This window comes from Dipodomys merriami, unplaced genomic scaffold, assembly GCF_024711535.1.
Source record: "Dipodomys merriami isolate MVZ:Mamm:240054 unplaced genomic scaffold, mDipMer1.0.p SCAF_271, whole genome shotgun sequence".
Lineage (NCBI taxonomy): Eukaryota > Metazoa > Chordata > Mammalia > Rodentia > Heteromyidae > Dipodomys > Dipodomys merriami.
The window spans coordinates 1,458,366-1,485,456 of NW_027204171.1; the positions used below are offsets into that span (position 1 = coordinate 1,458,366).

General features: G+C 54.1%; 1 protein-coding gene across 6 annotated transcripts; it reads right to left on the reverse strand.

The window, feature by feature from the left end:
- Positions 1-1,143: 1,143 nt before the first annotated feature.
- Positions 1,144-26,937, reverse strand: Sfxn1 (sideroflexin 1). 6 transcript variants are annotated; one of them, XM_070036543.1, is made up of 12 exons: positions 20,547-21,409; positions 19,399-19,571; positions 18,051-18,221; positions 17,664-17,762; positions 16,203-16,278; positions 15,050-15,135; positions 13,779-13,906; positions 12,828-12,877; positions 8,696-8,750; positions 7,595-7,644; positions 6,791-6,838; positions 1,144-2,818 (listed from the first exon to the last, which is right to left on the reverse strand). In XM_070036543.1, the coding sequence occupies exons 2-12, from the start codon at positions 19,560-19,562 to the stop codon at positions 2,789-2,791; spliced, it is 957 nt and encodes a 318-aa protein (XP_069892644.1). In that variant the 5' UTR covers positions 19,563-19,571; positions 20,547-21,409; the 3' UTR covers positions 1,144-2,788. The 6 variants fall into 6 exon arrangements, with proteins under 6 accessions (XP_069892644.1, XP_069892647.1, XP_069892648.1 ...); XM_070036546.1 differs by lacking the exons at positions 8,696-8,750; positions 20,547-21,409 and adding an exon at positions 26,870-26,937; XM_070036547.1 differs by lacking the exons at positions 8,696-8,750; positions 20,547-21,409 and adding an exon at positions 25,145-25,169.
- Between the last annotated feature and the right edge of the window lie 154 nt (positions 26,938-27,091).

The window sequence follows — 27,091 nt, forward strand, 5'->3', positions numbered from 1 at the left end:
CATACAGCCTGGGAAAGATGCCTCTTTCGTACGGGACATGATGGGCTGTGCTAATTTCTCTGCAAGGATCTGACAGCATGTCAAGTTGTTAGGAAAGCACACAGGCCTCTTCTGGTTGTACCCATGGACCTAGGCTAAATCTGATTGGACCATGATGAAGGAAGTGACGTTGGAGGAAGTGGGGAAAAGAGGGGGAACCAGGGATGGTGGTACACGCCTGTAATTCCATCACAGGGCCTGGGATGCGGATGCACGAGGACCCCAAGTTCAAGGACAGAGAAGGCCAAATATAGTAGCACTGTGTTGCCAAACAAACACTTAAAGAAATAAGCATTGGGTGTGTAAATTGTGTGTGTGTGTGTAACAGTACTGAGGCTTACACTCAGGGCCTGGGCATTCACACTCTCCCTCAGCTTTTTTCAATCAAGATTAGAACTACTAAGTGTGCATAGCTACACTTCAAAAATTCATTTTTTTAAAAAGTAAGTTATTAGATGTAGTTACCAACATCAGGCACTTGTACAAGGAGGATTTTTTTGTTTGTTTTTTTTTCCTTTGTCAGTCATGGGGCTTGAACTCCGGAATTAGCAGCTATCCCTGAGCTTTTGTGCTCCAGGGTAGCAGTTTGCCACTTGAACCTCAGTTCTAATCCTGGGTGTTCTTTTGGTGGCTAACTGGAGATCAGAGTCTGACAGACTTCCCCGCCCAGGCTGGAATCCTCAGATCTCAGCCTCCCGAGTTGCTGGGGTTACAGGCGTGAGCCACGGCCTTCGGATGCCTGTTCTTCTGAATGTCCAAGGTTCCTGTGGAAACATCTATGGATTCATTCACTCACTTTATTGATTGATCTGCAGAGCTCAGGCCCGAACGCAGGGCTTTATCCCCACCCCCTGCACCCCCTTTTTTCCCCCCTTCTCCAGTACTGAGGTCTGCATGCAGCTCTGAGTGCTGTGGCTGGGATCATGGCTAGCTGATGCAGTGCAGACCTATATCGTATGTCTCTTCTTGTGTTTCTGCTTTTCGGTGTTAAGTTACCCAGGGACCACTGCGGTCCAGAAATATTCCCTGGAAAAATCAGAGATGGACCCACAAGTATTCAGCTGGGGGAGGCGGCCACGTACGGACGCTGTACAGGACAAGGACTTCCGTTTGCTTCTGGGTTTATTTCACGATTTCATCCGGTCGAACTGAAGTTACACACACGGGGGGAGGGGACCCCAATACTGTCGCGAAGGCCCTGCCTAATACTGACACAGCAGCCGCCAGTCAGCCAGCACTGAGGTCCTGATTCGTTTTAGGGGGGGGAGATGGTGGGTGGAAATACTCAGAGCTGAGTTACCTTTTCCCAGCGTCCTGCACGTCGGGCAGATTTCTCTAGAAGTCTTTCGAAGCGATCCGCCAGGACGGCCGACCCCGGCCCGTGTGTTCCTGGTTTGATTCCTGTGTGAAGTCGGGATCCGACTCCGCAGCGATGGTTCCCATGTGGAAAGCGGCTCCATCTCCAGCGAGGCGGGCCCTCAGGCCAGGCGGGGAGCGGGGAGGGCCGGGACGCACTGGGCGGGACGTGACAACGTCATGACGCACAGCCGCACGTGCCCGGACGCGAGGAGGCGCCGCCTGGAGGTGCACTGACGTCATGACGCACAGCCGCACGTGCCCGGACGCGAGGAGGGGCCGCCTGGAGGTGCACTGACGTCATGACGCACAGCCGCACATGCCGGGACACGAGGAGGCGCCGCCTGGAGGTGCACTGACGTCATGACGCACAGCCGCACGTGCCCGGACGCGAGGAGGGGCCGCCTGGAGGTGAACTGACGTCATGACGCACAGCCGCACATGCCGGGACACGAGGAGGCGCCGCCTGGAGGTGCACTGACGTCATGACGCACAGCCGCACATGCCGGGACACGAGGAGGCGCCGCCTGGAGGTGCACTGACGTCATGACGCGCAGCCGCACGTGCCCGGACGCGAGGAGGCGCCGCCTGGAGGTGACCTGACGTCATGACGCGCAGCCGCACGTGCCCGGACGCGAGGAGGCGCCGCCTGGAGGTGCACTGACGTCATGACGCACAGCCGCACGTGCCCGGACGCGAGGAGGGGCCGCCTGGAGGTGACCTGACGTCATGACGCACAGCCGCACGTGCCCGGACGCGAGGAGGGGCCGCCTGGAGGTGACCTGACGTCATGACGCACAGCCGCACATGCCGGGACACGAGGAGGCGCCGCCTGGAGGTGCACTGATGTCATGACGCACAGCCGCACGTGCCGGGACACGAGGAGGCGCCGCCTGGAGGTGCACTGACGTCATGACGCGCAGCCGCACGTGCCCGGACGCGAGGAGGCGCCGCCTGGAGGTGCACTGACGTCATGACGCACAGCCGCACGTGCCGGGACGCCACGCCCCCACGCCTGGGCAACGCGCCACTCGCACCTGTGGGCGGAGCGCAGCGGGGCCCGCCCCGCCTATGGCTGGCTTCCGGCCGCGGGGGCGGCTGGCTTCCGGTTGCGTGGCGGTTCCCCGGGGCTGGGGCTGGACGCTGGGCGGGCTGGGGTGTGAGCCCTGGGCCCGGGCCGGGACGCTGCCTTTGAAGATGGAGGAGGTGTGTGTGCGTCACCACCGCGATGGGGCCGGGCCAAGGCGACCTTGGAACGGTGCGGGGGGGGGGGGGGGGGGGGGATCCCGCCACGGCGGCCACTCCCCAGGCCACCTCCCCTCCCATCTACAGCCCCTTGTTGAAGTAGACGCGCCGCAGCTCGGGGTGGCTCTGGTGGAGCTTGGCCCGCAGCTCATCCTCCAGGCTGGACACCGACATGGAGCTGGAGGGGGGAGGAGGAGAGGAGGGTCAGCATGGAGCTGGAGGGGGGAGGGGGAGGGTCAGCATGGAGCTGGAGGGGGGAGGGGGAGGGTCAGCATGGAGCTGGAGGGGGAGGGGGAGGGTCAGCATGGAGCTGGAGGGGGGAGGGGGAGGGTCAGCATGGAGCTGGAGGGGGGAGGGTCAGCATGGAGCTGGAGGGGGGAGGGGAGGGTCAGCATGGAGCTGGAGGGGGAGGGTCAGCATGGAGCTGGAGGGGGGAGGGTTAGCATGGAGCTGGAGGGGGGAGGGGGAGGGTCAGCATGGAGCTGGAGGGGGAGGGTCAGCATGGAGCTGGAGGGGGGCAGGGTCAGCATGGAGCTGGAGGGGGAGGGTCAGCATGGAGCTGGAGGTGGGAGGGGGAGGGTCAGCATGGAGCTGGAGGGGGGAGGGTCAGCATGGAGCTGGAGGGGGAGGGTCAGCATGGAGCTGGAGGGGGAGGGTCAGCATGGAGCTGGAGGGGGGAGGGAGGGGCAGGGTCAGCATGGAGCTGGAGGGGGGAGGGTCAGCATGGAGCTGGAGGGGGGAGGGGGAGGGTCAGCATGGAGCTGGAGGGGGGAGGGGGAGGGTCAGCATGGAGCTGGAGGGGGGAGGGGGAGGGTCAGCATGGAGCTGGAGGGGGGAGGGGGAGGGTCAGCATGGAGCTGGAGGGGGGAGGGGGAGGGTCAGCATGGAGCTGGAGGGTCAGCATGGAGCTGGAGGGGGGAGGGGGAGGGTCAGCATGGAGCTGGAGGGGGGAGGGTCAGCATGGAGCTGGAGGGGGAGGGTCAGCATGGAGCTGGAGGGGGGAGGGAGGGGGAGGGTCAGCATGGAGCTGGAGGGGGGAGGGGGAGGGTCAGCGTGGAGCTGGAGGGGGAGGGTCAGCATGGAGCTGGAGGGGGAGGGTCAGCGTGGAGCTGGAGGGGGAGGGTCAGCATGGAGCTGGAGGGGGAGGGTCAGCATGGAGCTGGAGGGGGGTCAGGGTCAGCATGGAGCTGGAGGAGGAGGGGGGAGGGTCAGCATGGAGCTGGAGGGGGGATGGTCAGCATGGAGCTGGAGGGGGCAGGGTCAGCATGGAGCTGGAGGGGGGAGGGGGAGGGTCAGCATGGAGCTGGAGGGGGCAGGGTCAGCATGGAGCTGGAGGGGGGAGGGGCAGGGTCAGCATGGAGCTGGAGGGGGGAGGGGGAGGGTCAGCATGGAGCTGGAGGGGGGTCAGGGTCAGCATGGAGCTGGAGGGGGGAGGAGGGGGGCAGGGTCAGCATGGAGCTGGAGGGGGGAGGGGGAGGGTCAGCATGGAGCTGGAGGGGGGAGGGTCAGCATGGAGCTGGAGGGGGGAGGAGGGGGGCAGGGTCAGCATGGAGCTGGAGGGGGGAGGGGGAGGGTCAGCATGGAGCTGGAGGGGGGAGGGTCAGCATGGAGCTGGAGGGGGGAGGAGGGGGGCAGGGTCAGCATGGAGCTGGAGGGGGGTCAGGGTCAGGGTCAGCATGGAGCTGGAGGGGGGGATGGGGAGGAGCAGAATCTTCTGGAGAAGAGTTCTTTCTTTTTTAATGCCAGTCCTGGGGTTTGAACTGGGTGCCGTTCCTGAGCTCCTGCTCAAGGCTGGCGCTCCACCACTTGAGCCACAGCACCACTTCCGGCCTTTTGTGTGTGTGTGTGGGGGGGGGAGTTCATTAGAGATGAGGGTCCCACTAGACTTTCCTGCCCGGGCTGGCTTTGAACCCCGATCCTCAGATCTCAGCCTCCTGAGTAGCTAGGATGACAGGTGTGAGCCACCAGTGCCTGTCATGTCAGAAATGGATAGTTTGGGGAAAGAAGATTGGAGTTTAACTTAACTCCCTCCCCCCCACCCCACCCCAGCAGGGAGTTGCAGTAGCCACCAACGCCCAGCTGAGAGAATGTGTTGCAAAACGTGTGTTCTGTCCCTTTCAGAAAGCCAACCAAAGAAACGGGAGGGCTCACCCGTTATTACAGGCTGGTTATCCTGTTGCTGCAGGTGCTGGGAAAGCAATTTATGCTAATTGTCATTCCTTCCCCCATTCCCCCCCCCAAGAAAAATAATACAGATGCCTAGCGCTGATTATAAGAAAAAGAGGTAAATGCTTTCTTACTTATGCATACTTACTGTAAACATACTTTTGCTTATGCTATGACAGTGCACGATTATTACAGAACACTTTCAGAGTCCTGAAACATACCCAAAAGAAGAAAAAACGAAAAGAGCCAGGTGCCCGTGGCCACGCCTATAATTCTAGTTACTCAGGAGGCTGAGGCTTGGCAGATGAATGAAGTTGGCCTGGACAGAAGGGTCCATGATACTCCTTTCCCAATTAAGCAGAAAAAAAGCTAGGCTGGAGGTCTGGCTTCAGTGGTAGAATGCCAACTGATGGAAGCTCAAGTCTGTGAGTTCAAAACCTCAGTACTGCCTTTAAAAATAAATGAAAAAACAAAAGAACAAGCCCAGGAATATTAAGGAAAAAGAAGCATAGCAATAGTTCCACCGTGGGAAGATTGCCAATGTCATACCCAGCTGGGTATCATGTGCTCATATGCGCGAGGCTCTGGGTGGGTTTGACTCCAGCAAAACCCGAAACATGACATCTTTGTTTGTTCCATTCCAAATTTATTTGACTGCATTATAGGAGCAAATGGATTACTTCCCATACCCATGCCAGGTTCTGAATGAATCACAGTTAATTGGTGCTGGAAAATGCATTCAAACAACACCAAGGGCATGATAAGATGTTTCTCAATTGGCTCCAAGTTGAAAATCCCTTTTATTCCTAGAATAACAGAAGTGGCAGGGTGCTGGTGGCTCACACCTGGAATCCTAGCTACTCAGGAGGCTGAGATCTGAGGATCGAGGTTCAAAGCCAGCCCGGGCAGGAAAGTATGGGAGACTTGTATCTCTCCAAGGAACCACCAGAAAACCGGAAGTGGCGCTGTGGCTCAAGTGGTAGAGCGCTTACTTGCCTTGAGCAAAAGGAGTAAAGGGACAGCACCCAGGCCCTGAGTTCGAGCCCCATAACCTCCAAAAATAAAAATAAATAATTAAAAAATCTGTCAGATGGAGGGTCCTGAGAAAGTTCTAGAACAGAACACTTGGCCCCAAACCTACTCTGAAAGTCTAGGAAAATCGGGGAGGGGGAGTATGTGGACAAAACCCAGACAATGCAAACACTGCATTCTAGATCAATGAACCAGAGGCCAGCTTCAAACATGGATCCTCTAGGCCTCAGCCTCCTGCGTAACTAGGATTATAGGTGTGGCCACTGGCACCCGGTTCTTTTCGTTTTTTTTCTTTTCTTCTTTTTGGTACATTTCAGAACTCTGAAGAGTTTCTGGAATAAGCATGCACGGTCATAGCATAAGCAAAAGAATTTGAGTAAGCGTGCATAAAGAAGCAGTGAATGAATGCTGATCTAGGCAGCTGCCCATGGCCCAGAACTCCAGAGCAGCTTCACATGAAGCAGCGCCGGACACAGGAAGTAGGAAGAAGAGAAGCAGACACACCAAGAACAGAGCAAGTAATAATAATAATAAAAAAATGCCAGGCACTGATGGCTTGTTATCCTAGCTACTCAGGAGGCTGAGATCTGTGGATCAACGTTCAAAGCCAGCCTGAGCAGGAAAGCCTGTGAGACTCTTTGAATCTCTAATAAACTACCAAAAAGCTGGAAGTGGAGCTGTGGCTGTGGTAGAGTAATAGCCTTGAGCAGAGGAAATCACAGGGACAGTACCCAGGCTATGAGTTTGAACCCGCAGGACTGGCACTAAATAACAAACCAAACCAGGTAGAAAGCAGCTGGGTAAGAAGATGAAGATTGAAAGTCTACCCCAGGCTCTTTGCTACCTCTTTTGAGGTCCAACTTCTGGCCAGCGAAACAGGCCATGGCCCCTGTATCTCCAGTCCTTTCTTCGGGTGACATGTTTGCTGTTTGGAAGAAAAATGGGCACCTACCTTTTTTGGGGGAAGAGGGCACAGCACAGGGGTGTGGCAAACACCAAGCTGAAAATGGAAAATAAGAATTAGCATTCCGGGTGGGTGGCTTTGTGGACTGACTTTTTTTTTTTCTTTCAGTTTGTGACAACCCTCCAGACCCCATTTGTCTTTGATGCTGGTCCTGGGGCTTGAACTCAGAGTCTCTCACTCACATCGGGCTTTCTTACTGGGGGCTGGAGCTCTACCATTTGAGCCACAACTCCACCGCCATTCTTTCTTTCTTTCTCTCTTTTTGGTGCCAGTCCTAGAACTTGAAGTCAGGGCCTGGGCGCTGTCCCTGAGCTTCTTTTGCTCAAGGTTAGCACTCTACCACTTGAGCCACAGCACCACTTCTGGCTTTTTTTTTCTTTTTTGAGTGGTTTATTGGAGATGAGAGTCTCATGGACTTTCCTGCCCGGGCTGGCCTTGAACCGTGATCCTCAGATCTCAGCCTCCTGAGCAGCTAGGATGACAGGCGTGAGCCACCAGCACCCAGCTCACTCCCAGCTTTTTTTTTTTTTTTTTTTTTTTTCTGGTTCATGGACTTCATCTGCCTGTGCTGACGTTCAAACATAGTCCTCAGATCTCAGCCTCCTGCAAAACCCAGGCTCTGAGTTCAAGTCTCAGCATTAGCACTAGACAAATAGATCAAACAGGTAAGAAACGAATGATCTTAAAAATGATCATCCTGCTAACTGTCCCGATGTCACAGGATACACTGCGACCCCCCAAGAGCGGTACAATGACGCATCATTAATTTTAGCCAAGGCAATTTCCACTCACCAGAAGCCAACCAACCCAACTTGAATGGGCGCGCTCATCCACGGAAACCGCTGTGGAAAGAGAGGGACGCAGGTGAACCCCTCCAGAATCGGGGGCTCCCCCTTAAAGAGCCCCCCTTCATCGGAGGGAGCACTCCCCCACGACAAAACCCACGTGCAGGCATTGAATAAAATCCCCCGTCACACTGCAAGTGAGTCCCGGCGGCCATCTGCAGATAACACGCATGCCAAGATGCAGTAACCTGCACCCTCCTCCTCCCCACCTAGCAGCATCGGCGTGCAGCTGGAACCTTGCGCAGAAGGCAGAGAAATAACATCACTTCATTCCGGCCCGTAAGGGTGCGTTTGTAGCTTCCGCCTGCAATCCCAGCAACCTGGGTGGCTGAAAATCGGAGGATGGCGATTGGAGGCTCAACTGTTGGTTGAGACTCCACTCACGGGTCAGGGGGAGGGCGCGGGGGGGGGGGGTCCGTGACAGGAAAAGGCACCTTTCAATTTTAGTTAGAACCTAACTCCTGGCTGGCGAGGCAGAAAAACCATGGCAGGAAACCAGAAGAGGCCTTCTTCCCGCCTGGCTTCACATTCTCCGCCCCTTCGGGTAGCTTATGGTTTTATTTGGCACAGGTCCATGTAAGAATATTTCTGGCACAGCATTCTCTTTGGGCTAATTTTGTTATTTTTGCTTCAAGCTGGCGCTCTACCACTTGAACCATGCACTACTCACTTTGGTTTTTGCTGGCCATTGGAGATACGGAAGTCTCCTGGGCTTCCCTTGCCAGGCTGGGTTTTGAACAGCCATCCTCAGATGTTCGTGGCTGGGATTACAGGCATGAGCCACCGGCACCCAACACTTTTTTTTGTTGTTGTTCTTAATGGCAGGGGTTAAGTTGGATTTTCTTGGGAAGGCAAATGCTGTTAGAGTTTTAGTTTTCCTTCCTTTTTTTTAAGGAGTGGTGGTAAAACACACACGATTAAAAGAGCAACGAGATGCAGGGTTATCTAACCACAACCACAGAAACGGCTGCAGCCACATTGTGAACCCAAGCTGTTACCAAGACAAAGGTCGGGACCAGCAGGCATACCCCAGTCCCCAGCCACGCACCTCTGGACAAAAGGACCATCAAGAGGAAGAGGACACTGAGCCACACTGGAGGGATCTGGGGGGTTCCATAACCCCCAAAAGATGAAAAGAATTAAGTATCATCACAGATCACTTAATGACAGGATTCACGTATTCATATAGACCAGCTGCCTGCATCAGCCCAGCGACAGACTCTCATTGGTCCAGACGACTGGGTCATCAGTGGCGCGCGTGCACACACACACAAAAATATATACATATAACAATGACATATAAGAATAAGAAAGCCAGGCGCTGGTGGCTCACGCCTGTCATCCTAGCTACTCAGGAGGCTGAGATCTGAGGATCACAGTTCAAAGCCAGCCCAGGCAGGAAAGTCTGTGAGACTCTGATCTCCAATAAACCACCAGAAAACTGGGAGTGGCGCTGTGGCTCAAGTGGTAGAGCACTCGCCTTGAGCTGAAGAGCTGAGGGACAGCGCCCAGGCCCAGAGTTCAAGCCCCACAACCGCCCCCCCCAAAAGAATATATAAGATATACTCAAAGAGATAATAAAAAGCTCGAAGTTAATGTGATACATCATTTTCTCCCATGTTGTTTTTTTCTCTTATGGTTCTATTAATATTAATATGCTCAACAACACACATTGAGTGTGTATGACATAACTTTTTTTTTTTTGGTCGGTCGTGGGGCTTGAACTCTGGGCCTGGGCGCTGTCCCTCAGCTCTTCAGCTCAAGGCAAGCGCTCTACCACTTGAGCCACAGCACCACTTCAGGTTTTCTGCTGGTTCATTGGAGATCAGAGTCTCACAGACTTTCCTGCCCGGGCTGGCTTTGAACCGTGATCCTCAGATCTCAGCCTCCTGAGTAGCTAAGATGACAGGCGTGAGCCACCGGCGCCTGGCTGAGACATAACTCTTGCATTGCCTCTCATTACTTCAAATGGTTTTCTTCCTCTCATTCCTTGTGTCCTTTTGCTATTCTCTTTCCCGTCCATCTGCCAGCCCGGCCACCTCTGATCTATCTTCTGTCCCTATGGGATGCATTCACAGCGAACAGGATTTTATATTTGCAAGCACTTGGAAATCATCCTAAGATTCATGCACGCTGTTGAAGAGGATCAATAGTCCTTTACCTTAAATTTAAAAAAAACATGGCTGGTGTAAGCATTCCTGAGTTATGAAGAACCCTTCTACGGGTCAATTGCCACCAATGTTCTAGGATTCCATTTTGTAGGATCCTGTACCTGGTGGTGGTGGTGGTGGTGGTGGTGGTGGTGTGGGGGGTGGTGCAGTACCGGGCATGTCCACGAGGAGGCGTCCAGAGCCCCAGTTGTTCCCTAGCCCCATCAAGCCCATCATGATAGCCATTCCTGGTTGGCTTCCTGGGGTTTGAATCTGACTTTCTTCAAATACACAGCGCCATAGGCGTTTGCTCCTTTTGAGAGGCCGTTATGTATTTGGTGATACATCTGCTTGTGTCATCTCCTGCTTGCTTTTGTGCTAGGTTGTTCTGTTGATGTGGGTGTTGAACTTCTTTGTCTATTCAGGATTTAAATTCTCATCGGAAGGATGGGCTTTGCCAAATATTCCCCCCAATCTGTCTCTGCCTCGTGTCTTTTTGATACCTGTATACGTGGTTTTGTTTTGTTTTGTTTGGGGCGGGGAGGGAGACAGAATTTGAAAATCTTCACCAAGTCTTAATTTTATCCATTTTTCTTGGCTGTTTGGGTTGTGCGTTTGATGTTCCATAGAAGAGATCTAGTCATCCTAGCTACTCAGGAGGCTGAGATCTGAGGATCGTGGTTTGAAGCCAGCCCAGATAGAAAAGTCCCCGTGAGACTCTCATCTCCATAGAACCACTCAAAAACCAGAAGTGGAGCTGTGGCTCAAAGTGGTAGAGCCCTAGCCTTGACCAAAAGAGCTCAGGGAGAGCGCTCAGGTCCTGAGTTCAAGCCCCAGGGCTGACCAAATTAAAAAAAAATCTCCTGGAGCTTGGAGGCATGGCTCAGGTGGGTAGAGCTTCAGCTAATGGGTGAAAACATCAGATACCAAATCTGAATCCCAGTCTCAGACTGAAAGAACCCCCAAACCTCCATGTGGCTCAGTATTCTTTTATGTAGTAGTTTTATAACCGTAGAGAGTTCTACATTTAGGGTACATCTATTTTTAAGCAGTAGCTTTATGAATGTAGTTTTACATTTAGAGTACCTAGAGTACAATCAGTTTCCTGCCCATCCTGTAAGCTTCTCTATAGAAGTGTGTGTGTCCCTTGGCTGGTTTTCTGGTCATCTCTGCCAACTGGGTAAGACGGTTGCTTTGTGCTTCTTGTGGCTCGGGCCATCACCATGACAACCACTGATGCTGGGTCTTTTCTCCCACCAATCCTTGAGAATTGGGCCCAAGCCCAATTTCTAGTTCCTGCCTTCCTGTTTGATACGCAGCAGGCACTTGAAACGCTGCCTGTGAATGAGCAAATGAAGTGCTCCACGCTCACACGGTCTCGAGGACTTTCCTGTCTGGGCTGGCCTCGAACCGCGAGCCTCTGATCTCAGCCTCCTAAATCGCTAGGATGACAGGTGTGAGCCACCAGCCCTGGGCTAGTGAAAATCTCCACAGTAGCCCAAAGAGGCAACTACCAGGAGATTCATAGGAACACCATGATTTTTAGGCAGCCAACTTTTTTTTTGGAGGGGGGGGTTGAGTTCCAGAACTTTCCATGAATCCCCTGCCCACAGCTGAGGCCTTTTGCCAGCACGGCTCAGGAGACGAGTTACTCCCAGAGCACGAGTGTTTGCAAAGAGCTGAAAATGAGCAGTTCACCTCCTGTTTGCAGAGGAGTTGGGTCATTTGCCAGGGAAAAGCCTGGGTCAGTTCAACCTTGCACACGCGTGGCTGGTACGGTGGGCATCCAGGCCGATGTTCACCACCTGCCTGGGCGTGCGTGCCCCGGAGAAATCAGGAGAAAATGATCTCCCGATCCTTTGAATCTGATCGATGGGACTTCCACCAAAGGTGATCTGTGTATAGGCGAATGCAATATTTAAATGCACTTGCACTTGGGAAGGTGTGTCTGGAGTACTTAGCTCAGGAGTACTTAATCTTTTTCAAAGCAACACTCCAGTGAAACCGGAAGGCATAGAACTACCACCAGACCTCCCCCAGTAGCTCGGGAGGGGCACGGACCCGTCCTGGAAGGGTGTGTGGGGGTAAAGCAGGCAGCGGGCATCTGTGGAAGAGTCAGGAAGAAAGCCTTCCAGATTGTAACTGCAAGGTCCCGTGACAAAGCTCAGACCTGTAAGTTAAGATGAGGGTGTGGAGAAAAGTGATCGTTTCTCATCAGAATCAGGAAAGAGCCCGGAACAGCCTGGCTATACAGAGGGCCCTGGGGGATGAGAAAATGCCAGAAACTTCCATCTGCCACAGCCCGAAACCTCCAACCACTTCTGTCTTCTGTTCCATGTTAGTCACGTGGCTAGAAAACATGGCAGCCCGGCCAACTGAATGGACTCAGAGAACCACGTTTAGCCTTAGCAATCAGCATGGATGGAGAGAATGTGAATTTTCTGAAGAGAAATGGTGGAATTCCAGGCCATGATCGGGACACAGGGCCCACCAAATAGTGGCCCTGGGGTAGTGGCCCTGGGGTAGTGGCCCTGGGGCATGGCTGCCAGCCTCCACTCCTGGCCCCAGCTGCTAAGCGGCGTGTCTGTCTCCTTATTACGTGGGGCTCGTGTGCATCCTAGATGCACAGGGAACGTTTACATGGTGAAAGAGGCGGACATGAGGACCGATCTTACAAGGGTTTTCGAAGTCACTGAAAACCCTGATCACGACCTTTTGTTGTTGTTGTCATTGATCCTGGGGTTTGAACTCTGGGCCTGGGCGCTGTCCCTCAGCTCTTCAGCTCAAGGTGAGCGCTCTACCACCTGAGCCACAGCGCCACTTCTGCCTTTTTGCTAATTCATGGGAGATAAAGTCATATGGACTTTCCTGCCCAGGCTGGCTTCAAACGTTGATCCTCAGATCTCAGCCTCCAGAGTAGCTGGGATGACAGGCGTGAGCCACCAGTGCCCAGCTTGAATTCTTTATATACTTTTTTTTTTATTTAATTGCAGGACAGGATTAACGAAAGGAGCGCAGAGCTGGGCTTACCTTCAGAAAAGCCTTCTTTTCTAGAGTGTTCATGATGAATGGAGGGATGGCTGGAAGTAAGAGAAAGTCAAAGTCTTTAGTTCAAGTCTACTTGGAACTTACCTCCCACAAGAAGTTAGATTTATGTCACTTTTGGGCTCTATTTCTTACACTGGGACAATGGAAAGTAGTGATTCTTTGAATTACTCAGTTTAAATGCATCGATTTGGCTACTAGGCACTAGTAGCTCCTGCCTATAATTGTAGCTATTCAGGAGGCTGAGATCTGAGGATCGAGGTTCGAAGCCAGCCTGGGCATGAAAGTCTGTGAAACTCTTATCCCCAATTGACCAAGAAAAAGCCAGAAAGTAGCCAGGCACTGGTGGCTCACACCTGTCATCCTAGCTACTCAGGAGGCTGAGATCTCGGGATCGTGGTTCAAAGCCAGCCTGAGAAAGGAAAGTCTCTACGAGTCTAATGTCCAATTAATCCCAGAAAAAACTGAAAATGGTGTTGTAGCTCGAGTGGTAGAGTGCTAGACCTGAGCACAAAGAGCTCAGGGACAGCATCCGGGCCCAGTGTTCAAGGCCCAGGACCAGCAAAACAAACAAACAAAAATGCAACAATGAGCATAGTAGAATGCCCGAGTTCTAGCTCCTGTACTGTCACATACCCACCAAAAACCACAGTAAATAAATGCATGGATTGGCACGTGCATAACCACTCTGCACCATCCCTTTGCGCTTCGTGAGTCTGTTCCATGAAACCCATCAAGTAGTAAATGCATTCGCAGTTAAGTCAAAAATTTGTCCCGTTCTCCAGACTTCTGCCAAGGTGCTGTCCCTGAGTTTTTGTATGTTTCATTTACTTTTTTAATCTCTCCTGTTGTCTCCTCCAGAAAGGAATGAATGATTTGGGCTGTCATTGTATCCTGGCCCCTAAAATTTGATCTTAGCTGCTCATGTCCACTCACCCATGCCCGGGGCGGCCATGAGGATCCTGGAGACCACAACTTGCGTGATGGCTTGCTGGGCAGCGTTGGCAGATTCGCCCAGACGGTTGCCACGCTCATCCGTGACGGGAATGCCCACTTTGAGTTCCCTGGAAAGAAGAAGAACAGCTCCAATCTACCTGGCAGTGAGCAAGCCCCTCCCCCAGCACCACCACGCCCACCCAAGTGTCCCGGATGGGCAGCACCAGCTCTGGGTCTAAACACGATCGCCAAGTTCAATGCTGGGAGAGACGCGAAAGTAAAAGAACGCGAGTGTCCTTTTAGAAAGAGCCACCCAGGAAGCTGGGATCTGAGGACTGAAGTTCAAAGCCAGCCTCGCCAGAAAAGACTGCGAAGCCCTCATCTCCAATGAACCACCAACATGTTGTAAGTGGAGTTGGGGTTCAAGTAGTAGGCGAAGGAACGGAGGAAGGCCCTGAGTTCAAGTCCCAGTACCGACACACAGACACAGAGAGACATCTCCAGACACACACACACACACAGTGAAGGAGAATCTCTTCTAACAACGCCATGACTTGAAGGATGGATACACAGACTGAAAGCCAAGTTAGTTCTATGCTGATGTACAAATCGGAGCAACCTTCGAATTCAGAAAATAGACACAACATGTCAATAACTGAGAAGTCAAGCTGGGTGCCAGTGCCTCACCCCTGTTATCCTGGCTACTCAGGAGGCTGAGATCTGAGGATCGTGGTTCAAGACCAGTCTGGGCAGGAAAGTCCATGAGACTCTGATCTCCCATGAACCACCAGAAAACCAGAAGTGGCGCTGTGGCTCAAGTGGTAGAGCGCTAGCCTTGAGCTGAAGAGCTGAGGGACAGCACCCAGGCCCAGAGTTCAAGCCTCAGTATGAGAGAGAGAGAGAGAGAGAGAGAGAGAGAGAGAGAGAGAGAGAGAGAGAGAGAGAGAGAGAGAGAGCGCTCAGCCCCTTGGCTTGTTAGCCCCACTTCCAGAGCTTTTTCTGAGTAGTTTATTGGAGGTAAAAGTCTCACCGACATTTTTCTGCCCAGGCAGGTTTGGATCCTCCATCCTCAGATCGCAGCTTCCTGAGCAGCTAGGATTGTCTTCTTCATTCTCTACGTGTTCTATTTCTATTTCACACTGGCTGAGCTTACCGCCTTCATCGCTCCAACCACACCCAATCCCAGTCCCGGATTGCAGCAGCTCATCTGAACATAGTCCATGATCCCAGGATGCTCTGGGGTGAAGCCTGGGTATGTATGCACGGCTTACCTCTGCCTCATTAATGGGATATTGATGCAGTTTGCAGCAGCCACGGCAGCAAAGGGTACAAAACGCCCCACAAGGGATGACACGTGCTGTAGAGAGAAGGCTGAGAGCGTCAGCGCATGCGTGCAGTTCACTCGAGACATACTTCGAAGTATCTATGTAGAAATGCTGTAGAGCCTGGCGCTGGTGGCTCACGCCTGTCATCCCAGCTACTCAGGAGGCTGAGATCTGAGGATCCATGCATGAACCCAGACTGGAGAGAGTAATCTATGAGACTCTTCTCTCCAGTGGAACCCCCCTTCCAAAAAAAAAGCTAGAAGTGGAGCTGTGGCTCAAGTGGTAGAGCGCCAACCTGGTGTGAAGAAAAGCTCAGAGACAGCATCCAGGTCCCTGAGTTCAAGCCCTAGGACAGCCATATGAAGACACAAAAGCTAAAATTAAAACCGTGCGGCCCGGTGGCTTTTCTGATGTTTCCGCCTCAGCATCTTGATGGTTCAGTGTGATTGGTTGAAAACACATAGCTAGGAATTGGGAGGCGTGGCTCTGTGTGATTGGTTAAAAGCACACAGCTAGGAACTGGAGGTGTGGCTCCATGAGTTAGTAGGACCCTAGCCAATGCGCAAGAGCATCAGGTACCAAGTTCGACTCTTAATCTGTGACCAAAGAGAAACAAAACACCAGGAAAACATAGAGGCTGAAGATCACTTCATCAGAAGTAAGCTGTCTACAGGAGTGTTTGCCTGTAAGCATTTTGTGTGTGTGTGTGTGTGTGTGTGTCCAGGGCTTGAACTCAGGGCCTGGGCGCTGTCCCTGAGTTCTTCAGCTCAAGGCTAGCGCTCTATCACTTTGAGCCACAGCGCCACTACCAGTTTTCTGGCGGTTCACTGGAAATAAGAGTCTTATGGATTTTTCCTGCCCAGGCTGGCCTTGAACCTCGGTCCTCAGATCTCAGCCTCCTGAGTAGCTGGGATGACAGGTGTGAGCTGTTGACACCAGGCTGGAAGGGAATTCAGCATCAAACGCAGAGGTGGGCGCCCCTCACATCCGGTTGGTACTAATCTCTCAGGAGCAGAAGGACACAAGACAGGAATGTGCAGGAGACCACAACTTAGAGGCAGGCAGGGCAGGGCCAGCTCAGGAGATTAAAGCCCAGTACCTTGGTTAATGCATTTAGTCCCAGAGCTGTCACCACGGCACCTGAGGTGGCAGAGACATAGGCCATTCCCAATTCACTGTGAAGAGAAAAGATACCGGGTAATCAGCGCTGTGTGTCAGGCAGCCATGGGACAGATGACAAGCCAGAAGGAAGGCAGGAGGCGGGGATGAAAGAAATAGGGGTCAGCTATTCACGCCTGCCATCTTAACTCCTCAGGAGGCCTAAATCAGAGGATGCTAGTTTGAGGCCGGCTGGGGCAGGCTGAGGCTTTCTGTGCTCCAAGCTAGCCCTCTACCACTTGGGCCAGAGCTCCATGGCCGGCTTTTTGGCAGTCTGTTGGAGATAAGAGTCTGGTGGGATTTTGCTTCCCAGGCTGGTTTTGAACCACCACCATCCTGAGTTCTCAGGCTTCCTGAGTAGCTAGGATGACACCAGCGCCCGACATGCTTTTAAGTCTTCTACAAAGCTTATGTTAACGTTTTTTTGTTGAGCTAATAATCTCTTCAGCATGTCTGAATTTTCTGTTTTTATTGGGGGGAGGTAAATCTGTCAGCCTACGCGGGTAACAGGGTCAGCACCAGCCCCCCATGACCTCAGCTGAGATGAGCCTACAAGCAGGCCACGCAGAGCTCAACCTGTCTGTGACCAGGGACCGGATCCAGCCCTGCCCACAGCCCCAACAGCACAGATCCTACCCCAAAAGTCAGGGAGCAAACAAATTCCCTTGATTCAGAGGGGGGGAAGAGGGGCACTTAGGACTTTAAACAAGGTACACAAGCTGATTGGTTTGTTTGGTTTTGAATGGTGCCAGGAATGGACCTGGAACTCAGGACCTCCAGCTAGTTGTGCTCAAGCCTGGCGCTCTACCCCTTGAACCACAGTTCCACTTCCGGCATTTTGCTGGTCAGTTGGAGACCAGAGACTCAGGCGCTTTCCTGCCCAGGGTTAACTTTGAAACTTGTTTCTCAGATCTCAGCCGCCTGGGAGGTGAGCCAACAGACCAGCGCCTCCATTCATTCAATCCCAGGAGTGGGGCGGGGCCGGGGAAGGGGTGGGGCCAGCGAGGGGGCGTGGCCAACGAGGATGTAGCCAGTGTGTGTGTGTGTGTGGGGTGTGTCTGGTGATAGGTGGGCCCAGCGAGGGGCGTGGTCAGCAAGGGGAGGGTGGTGGGATAGGGGATAGGGCGTGGTCTGTGAGGAGCAGGACAGGCAGGGGGCGTGGTCAGCTATAGGCGGGTCCAACGAGAGGCAGGGCCAATAAGGGTAAGGCTGGTGTGGGGCGTGGTCGGCGAGGGTGGGGGGGGCAAGACAGGCGGAGGGTGCGCTCAGCTATTGGTGGGCCTGACGAGAGGCATGGCCAATGAGAGGAAGGCGTGCGGGGGCGTGGCCAGCGCGGGGCGTGGCCAGCGTGGGGGCGTGGCTCGCAAGCGCTCAGGCTCTTACCTGGCGCTCAGGCTCTTACCTGGCGCTCAGGGGCGCGTCCCCGCTGCGGTTGGTGTAGTTGACCACGGCGTTGAAGGACTGGTTGACCCACTGCCAGAAGAGCACGGCCGGCGTGGTCCTGGAACGGCCAGCCACCAGGTTTTATTTTTAATTTTCCATTTTCCACCTCCCCAACTCTGCCTCAGGAATAGCTGAGATTCCAGGCGTGCGTGACCGCACGGGGCCAGCAGGACGGGTTGGAATCATTCAATCCCGGCCATCCATTCCCCCACGGCCATCCTCAGCCCCGCACAGACAGCAAAAAGCGCCCATCGGTGCAAGAAAATCATCGTGGACCTGTCCCCCTCCCAACAAACAAGCCAGACTCTGAGCGTTGCAGTTAGGGCTGGGTTTGTCCCCAGCTCACCTGTAAAAAGTCATCATGCAGCCGGTGATGGTCATGTTCATGGGAACCTGAGCCGACATCCGTCCGATCAGGATCATCTTCTCGCCCGTGTCCGGGTGAAAAGCCGAGTCGTAAACATACTTGGCTCTCCATAGCTCGTTTTCTGTGAGCCCCGGAGGAATAACCCCTTGCCTAGAATAACAACGGGAAAAACAACAAGGGCAAGGTTTCATTCCAAGTGTGTGGCCAGTACTCTAGAAGCAGGAGCTGCCAGATTTTCAGAAAGAAATTAAGCCTGGATGGAGGGACACATAGGATCATTCATTCATTCATTCATTCATGGTGCTATGGATCAAACCCAGGACCTGGGACAAACTAGTACATTACCACTGAGCCACAACCCCAGCCCTGTCAGTAAACAGTTTAAACCACAAAGGACCAAAAACTCCCTCCAAAAATCACTTAAGCCGGGCACTGGTGGCTCACGCCTGTCATCCTTGCTACTCAGGAGGCTGAGGTCTGAGGATCAGGATTCAAGGCCAGCCCGGGCAGGAAAGTCTCTGAGACTCTTATTGCCAGTGAACCACCAAAAAAGCCAGAAGTTGAGCTGTGGTTCAAGAGGCAAAGTGCCAGCCTTGAGCATAAAAACAAACAAACAAATAAAGCTCTCAGAGACAGTGCTCAGACCTTGAATTCAAGCTCCAGGGCCAGCACACATTCACAAATCACTTAAAATGTACACTGCAAACCTTATTGAGTTCAGTCTATAATTTGGAAACTATAGAAAGTTTTCTTATATATCAAAGACGTATTCAACTGAAACATTGGTAGTTTGAAATGACATTAAAACTTTAAAAATGTAGGCCAAAAGTCTGGCACTAGTGGCTCATGCCTGTCATCCTAGCTACTCAGGAGGCTGAGATCTGAGGATCACAGTTCGAAGCCAGCCCAGGCAGGAAAGTCTGTGAGACTCTTATCTCCAATAAACTACTCAGAAAAAAGCTGGAAGTTGCTCTGTGGCTCAAGTGGTAGAGCAGTAGCCTTGAGCACAAAGAAGCCCAGGGATGGCACTCAGGCCCTGAGTTCAAGCCCACGACCAGCACAAGAAGAGAAAAGGAAAGGAAAGAGAAAAAACTAAGCCAGAGGCACAAGGCCCTGAGTTCAAGTCCTAGTACTGGCATGCATGCGCGTGCGTGCGCACACACACACACACACACACACACACACACACACACACACACACACACACACACACACACACACACACACACACACACACACACACACACACGGCTATAAAAGAGGGAAGATTTTCAAACAACACTAATCTATTTGTGCAGGAAACCAAGGCCGGGCGCCTAAGTGTCACCTGTAGTCATGGACGATTCTCCTGGCGTTCTCCAGCTGCTCATCCGTTAAGAGGACATTCCTGGGGTCGGTCACAGTGAAGAAATGATTGGCTCGTCCCACGAAGGTGCTTTGATCCCATCGGGGCTCCTTGATGTTGATATTCGCAGGAACCTCCCCCGACATCGTCCTGGACTACAGGAGGCAGACACCAGTCTAGGTCAGGCGACGTTGGAGGTGGTAGAGAGGCCAGGAATCCCACCACCTCTTAACCAACTTCCTATAAGCCCCCTCCCCGCTGGTTAGAGGCTGGGAAAACTCCCTACAGAAGACAGAAATGAGCCTGTCATCCTAGCTCCTCAGGAGTCTGAGATCTGAGGATCGCAGTTGGAGGCCAGCCTTGGGCAAGAAAGTCCATGAGACTCTTCTCTCCCATGAACCACCAGAAAACTGGAAGTGGGGCTGTGGCTCAAGTGGCAGAGTGCCAGGCCTTGGGAGAAAAAGCTAAATAAACAAGGGTACAAGGTGCCAAGTTCAAGTCCTAGTTGATCTACTCAGCTTTGATTTCACCTTTGTTCCATGAACAGTCATCACAGAGATATTAAGTCTCTTTTGCCTTGAAAACTGATGATCCCCAGTTTGGGTGTGAGTACCAGGACTTACATAGGGAGACCCTCTCTCAGGAGGCTGAGATCTGAGGATCGTGGTTCAAAGCCAGCTCGGGCAGGAAAGTCCGTGAGATTCTTATCTCCAATGAGCCAGCAAAAAGCTCCAAGTGGAGCTGTGGCTCAAAGTGGCAGAGCACCAGCCTTGAGCACAAACGCCCGGGCTCTGAGTTTAAGCCCAGCACCTAAGAAATGCTACTTTTCACGGTGAAGGGATTTGGCCATGGTGACTGGTAAGGATCGGGAAACAGGAAACTGAGTGCAAGAAGGGGGTCGAGTGATGTTTGGCCCATTGGCCAACCAAGGTGGGCAGGTCAGGGGCTGGGGAAGGTGACCCCAGGGGAGTCCCCAGGGGAGCCCCGGGAGGAATGGCGGCCCACCTTTTGGCCACTTCTGACCTCTCGAAGTCTAGACAATCAAGCCATGGAGTTTCAAGGGACTGGACTTGTGGGGATTCCTTACATTAGCCCCAGAGCCGGAACCTGCCACCATCTTCCCGACTTACAGAGAATCCCGAGCTACACTGTATTGGCAGAAGAGAGAGATGCCAACGCACTTGGTGACTCGTGCCCCAGCTCCCAGAGCTGGGAGAGAAGAAAGAGAGGAAGGAAGGAAGGAAGGAAGGAAGGGAGGGAGGGAGGGAGGGAGGGAGGGAGGAAGGAGGAAAGGAAAGAAGGAAGTAAAGAAGGAGGGAAGGAAAAAAGAGAGAAAGGAGGGAAGGAAGGAAAGATGGGAAGAAGGAAGGAAAGAAGAAGGAAAGAAGAGAAGGAAGGAAGGAAGGAAAAAAGAAAGAAGGGAAGAAAGGAAAGAAAGAAAGAAAAAAGGGAGGAAAGGAGAGGAAGGAAAGAAAGAAAGATGGGAAGAAGGAAGGAAAAAGAAAGAAAAGGAAAGAAAGAAGGAAAGGGAAGGAAGAAAAAGAAGGAAAGAAAGAAGGAGGGAAGGAAAGAAAGAAGGAAATAAGAACGGAAAGAAAGGAAGGAAGAAGGGAAGGAAGGAAGAAAAGAAGGAAGGAAAATAGAAGGGAGGAAGAAAAGGGAGGAAGGAGGAAAGGAAAGAAAGAAGGAAGCAAAGAAGGAGGGAAGGAAAAAAGAAGGAAAGGAAGGAAGGAAGGAAAGCAAGATGGAAAGAAGGAAGAAGGAAGGAAGAAAAGGAAGGGAAAAAAGAAAAAAGGAAACAGAAGGAGAGAAGTAAGAAAGAAAGGAAGGAAAGGAAAGAAAGAAGGGAGGAAAGGAGAGGAAGGAAGGAAAGAAAGCTGGAAAGAAGGAAGAAGGAAGGAAGAAAAGAAAGAGGGAGAGGGAAGGAAGGAAGGAAAGGAAGGAAGGAAGGAAGGAAAGAAAGGAAGGAAGAAGGGCAGGTTAAAAAGGATGGAAAGGAAGGAAGAATGAGAAAAGTCAGCCTATGGACTCAGACACAAGCTCCGCCTGTGGCTATTCCTGATGGTCAAGCTGACCAGGGGCCAGGGACGAGTGTAATGATTAACATGACCCCAGATCTCAACCCCACTGGCTGCTTCTTTACCTTGAACTTCAGCCTCAGCCAGCCGTCAACCTTTCCTGCTCCAACCCCATCGCCCGCTTCTTATCACCAGGACTTTATTCTTTTCTTGTTTATATATTAATTTACTTTCTTTAAATTTTTTTTTTTTTGCCAGTCCTGGGGCTTGAACTCAGGACCTGGGCGCTGTCTCTGAGCTTCTTTTGCTCAAGGCTAGCGCTCTACCACTTGAGCCACAGCGCCACTTCCAGCTTTTTCTGCTGATGTGGTGCTGGGGAATCGAACCCAGGGCCTCAGGCCTGCAAGGCAAGCGCTCTACCACTGAGCCACCTTCCCAGCCCCAGGACTTTTAAGACAAAAAGGACAAGCGAATCTCTGATTTGGGGCTGAAATCAGCCTCAACCCCCCCACCCACCCAGCACCCCCAGGTCCCTGGGCTCCAGTGTAAGTTGGGGTCCGGCCCAAAGCCTCCATTGCTAATTCTGGGCAGGTGGGGAAGAGGAAATGCCAGTAAGGCGAGAGTAGGCCTGGCCCAGGCCACCATTCCTGTGTGAGGAATGGACTAAAGGCAGGTGCTACCATCCTTGGCCACCTTGTGAGGTGGTAGGGCCTGTTCCCCTCTGTCCTCTGTGTGGCCAGACCACAGCATTCTCGAGTGCTCGCCCCCTCCTCCCAGCTGCATAGGAACCCTGTTGGATGGTCCGGCTGGGATGGTAGCAGGTACCTCCATGGCCAGGAAGCGAGGTTGAGATGATGTGGGCATGAGGGTGGGTGTGGGGAGAACAAAAATCACGGACTTCATTTCCCACAAGCTGAGTCTGACGAATGGCCAAACCAGGCGTCAGTGGCTCACGCCTGTCATCCCAGCTACTCAGGAGGCTGAGATCTGAGGATCACGGTTCAAAGCCAGCCTGGGCAGGAAAGTCCGTGAGACTCTGATCTCCAATGAACCACTGGAAAACCGGAAGTGGTGCTGTGGCTCAAGGGGCAGAGCGCTCGCCTGGAGCTGAAGAGCTGAGGGACAGTGCCCAGGCCCTGAGTTCAAGACCCATGACTAGGGTGAGGGATGGGGAGGTGGATGGCCAACATGTAGCTTGTGGCGGGGCTAGAAGCATGGTTCAAGGGGTAGAGTGCCAGGTAAGCAAGCCAAGCTGAGCTAAAACCCAGCAGCACCCCCCTCCACTAAAAAATCAACTCTGAACCCAGACCAAGTTTCCAGATTAATCATGTCGTGGTTTAGCATTGTTAATCTTTAGCTCTAGCAGGGGTGAAGGCCTGTTATTAATTCCTCTCAAGAACCCACATGCTCCCTGCTTACTCATTTTCTGTAAAATTGTAGCCAAAGAAGAAAATACCAGCATTTTTTTTTTTTTTATTTTTTTGGCTTGTCACTAATAGCTGGACACTTTTCTTGGAGGAAAATCTTCCTCTCCTGCCTGGCTGGGCGCTGGTGGCTCACGCCTGTCATCCTAGCTACTCAGGAGGCTGAGATCTGAGGATCGCGGTTCGAAGCCTGCCCAGGCAGAAAAGCCTAGGGTGGTGGGGGCGGGGAGGGGGGGAGGAGAAGGGAAGGGGAACTTTTATGGCCAGCAAAAAGCTGGAAGTGGAGCTGTGGCTCAAGTGGTAGAGCACCCAACTTGAGCATAAAAATGCTCAGGGACAGTGCACACAGGCCCTGAGTTCAAGTCCCAGGACTGGCACGCGCACGCGCACACACCGTTTTTCCTAGACATTTCTGGCCATTTTGGGGAAGTGAGGACAGTCTTCTTCTTTGCACTAGCACCCGTGACCCGTGTTTAGGAACAAGACCACAGCCCTGGGGGAAAGCCTGTCCCTCCCCCCACCCCCCCAGGCCTGGCTTCCTGCCGCCATTTTTGAGTCTGGCACTCAGTGAAGGGGCTGATCTGCTCCATTTTGTGAGCTGATGCTTTCCCACTTTATTGACGAGAAGATGGCGGCTCAAAACACACTCAGTGTCTTGGCCCACTGAGCTGTAGGGGATTCAGAACTCCAGTCCTGGCTGGGTTTGCACGGGCTGTTGTGTGTGTGTGTGTGTGTGTGTGTGTGTGTGTGTGACCATCTTGGGCCTTGAACTCTGGGCCTGGGTGCTCCACCACTTGAGCCACAGCGCCACTTGCGGTTTTCTGCTGGTTCATTGGAGCAAAGAGTCTCACTGGACTTTCCTGCCCCAGGCTGGCCTCAAATTGCGATCCTCAGATCTCAGCCTCCTGAGTTGCTAGGATGACAGGCGTGAGCCATCGGCTCCCGGCTCTTGGCTTGTCTGAACTGCATGATCATCTCCCAGGCTGTCAGGGGAAGATTCCAGAATGGATGACTGCAGAGGGAACCCCTCAACAGGGCCCAGCTGGAAAGAGCCAGTGTGAATAGTCGGGGAGTCATCAGCTCTGTTTGTGCTGATCCAGCCAGAACGTGGCAGCCAGCGGGTGAAAGGGATTTCATCCGTTCTTTTCCAACTCAGCTGGAGAATTCGAGAACTTCTGGGTGTGCTTAAAAGTCTGCTTTAGAGTAAGGATACTGCCTGAGAGGGAGGGAGAGAGGGAGGAAGGAAGGAAGGAAGGAAGGAAGGAAGGAAGGAAGGGAGGGAGGGAGGGAGGGAGGGAGGGAGGGAGGGAGGGAGGGAAGGAGGGAGGGAGGAAGGAAGGGAGGGAGGGAAGAAGGGAGGGAGGAAGGGAGGGAGGGAGGGAGGGAGGGAGGGAAGAAGGGATGAAGGGAGGGAGGGAGGAAGGGAGGGAGGGAGGGAGGAAGGGAGGAAGGGAGGGAGGGAGGGAAGAAGGGAGGAAGGAAGGAAGGGAGGGAGGGAGGAAAGAAGGGAGGGAGGAAGGGAGGGAGGGAGGGAGGGAGGGAGGGAGGAAAGAAGGGAGGGAGGAAGGGAGGGAGGGAGGGAGGGAGGAAGGAAGGGAGGGAAGGAGGGAGGGAGGAAGGAAGGGAGGAAGGGAGGGAAGGAGGGAGGGAGGAAGGGAGGGAGGGAGGGAGGAAGGGAGGAAGGGAGGAAGGGAGGGAGGGAAGAAGGGAGGGAGGGAAGAAGGGAGGAAGGAAGGAAGAGAGGGAGGGAGGAAAGAAGGGAGGGAGGAAGGGAAGGAGGGAGGGAGGGAGGGAGGGAGGGAGGGAGGGAGGGAAGGAAAGAAGGAAGAAAACAGGAGGAGAGAAGAAGGGAGAGACAGGATTGATGAGCCAAGGAGAAATAGAGAGAGAAGGAAGAAGAGAAATCTATTTTGAGGAAGTTCCTTGAGATGATATATCCTCAAAATCTTGCCAAAAAGGATCAGCAATTTTTTTAAAATCCCCCCCATCACACACACAGAGTTTGTGTGTACTGGTTCTGAGGTTTGAACTCAGGGCCTGAGCTTCTTTTGGTTCAGAGCTAGCACCTGACCCCTTGAGCCACAGCTCCACTTCTGGCTTTTTTGGCGGTTCACTGGGGATAGAGTCTCACCGACTTTCCCGCCCAGGCTGGCTTTGAACCGTGATCCTCAGATCTCAGCCTCCTGAGTAGCTAGGATGACAGGCGTGAGCCACCAGCATCTGACCCTCCGCGACCTTTAACCCACCGATGGGACAGGACATCTGTGCTCCCGTGCCAGTACTCACGATCAACTTGTGGGCTGCTTAAAAAACTCCAGTCCACTAAAAGGAAAAAGAGGGGATCAAATTCTCTTTGATGAACTGACTCCCTTATGGTGACAGTGAGGGCGACGCCCCAAAGAATCAACTCACAGATGATCGAACCCAAAGTCTAGGAAATAAATGACTTTCCCAATGAACTGCACACTCAGGAACTGAACTTTGGGCTGCTGGGCAGAGGCGTGACGCGTGCGATCCTGACTTGATGTGTGGACGCCATAGCAGGCTAAGGACCCAGGACAGACACGCAGCCCCCCAGTTCCTCCCCAGACCCAGGCTTATACACACCTGGGCCTTGTGTCATTCAACGCCCTTGGAGAGCGATGAGGGTGTATGGGGGGGGGGGCAAGGGGAGACGACAGTGTGCTTGAATTGTTTTTCTGGGTTCTCTTTGCTGGAAGGCAGGAAGGAAGAGAGAGGGAGGGAAGGAGGGAGGGAGGGAGGGAGAGAGCACGGAAAAGAGAGGGAGAAAAGGAGGAGGGAAGGAGGAAAAGAGAGGAAGGAAAGAAGGGAAGAAGGAAAGGGAGGAAAGAGGAATGAAGGGAGGGAGGAAGGAAGGGAAAGAGAGAGAGGAAGGAAAGAAGGGAAGGAGGAAAGGAAGAGAGGAAAGAGGAAGGGAGGGAGGGAGGAAGGAAGGGAAAGAGAGAGAGGAAGGAAAGAAGGGAAGGAGGAAAGGAAGAGAGGAAAGAGGAAGGGAGGGAGGGAGGAAGGGAAAGAGAGAGAGGAAGGAAAGAAGGGAGGGAGGAGGCAAAGGAGGGAAGGAAGAAAGGGAGGGAGAAAAGGAAGGAAACGAGAGGAAAGGAAGAAGGAGGGGAGGAAGAGAGGGAGGGAGGGAAGGCAAAAGGGAAAGAAAGGGGAGAGAGGGAGGGAAGAAGAAAAAGGAAAGGAGGAAGGAAGGAAAAAGGGAGGAAGAGAAAGAGAAGGAGCGGGGGAAGGAGAGGGAAGGAGGGAAAGCGAAAGGAAGGGAGATAAAAGAGGAAAGGAGGAAGGAAGGAAAGAAGAGAGGGAGGGAAGGGAAGAGGGAGGAAGCGGATCATTCTCTCCCAGCCACGGGGAGGAAATGAAAGCGCTGTCCCGGATCTTAGAAAGCCTGAACTGCAGTCACCCCCACGGTACAGGTTCCCGGCCCCGGCCCCGGCCCCGTCCCCGATCCCCGCACCCCGATCCCCGCACCCCGATCCCCGCACCCCGATCCCCGGCCCCGTCCCCGGCCCCGTCCCCGGCCCCGTCCCCGTCCCCGATCCCCGATCCCCGTCCCCGGCCCCGGCCCCGCACCCCGATCCCCGCACCCCGATCCCCGTCCCCGTCCCCGTCCCCGGCCCCGGCCCCGGCCCCGTCCCCGTCCCCGCACCCCGATCCCCGGCCCCGTCCCCGGCCCCGTCCCCGGCCCCGTCCCCGATCCCCGCACCCCGTCCCCGTCCCCGGCCCCGTCCCCGTCCCCGGCCCCGGCCCTGACCCCGTCCCCGTCCCCGTCCCCGTCCCCGTCCCCGTCCCCGTCCCCGGCCCCGTCCCCGGCCCCGGCCGCCCTCGTGGCGCGGCCCCCGCGGCAGCCATCTTGTCCCCGCCCGGGCTCCGTCCCGGCTCTCCGGGGCAGCGCGGCCCGGCGCGCACGCGCAGATGCTCCCCCACACCCGCGGGCCCCCCCCCCCGCGCCGCGGGGACCCGGGAGGCCCGGGGCTGTCACCCACTCACCGCGTGCCGCCGCCGCCGCCGCCCGGGCCGCCCGCGCCGGAAGCCAGCGTGGCTCCTGCGATCCCGCCCCGCGCGCGTCCCCGCCCCCAGCGCGTCCCCGCCCCCAGCGCGCGTCCCCGCCCCCAGCGCGCGTCCCCGCCCCCCGCGCGCGTCCCCGCCCCCAGCGCGTCCCCGCCCCCAGCGCGTCCCCGCCCCCAGCGCGCGTCCCCGCCCCCAGCGCGC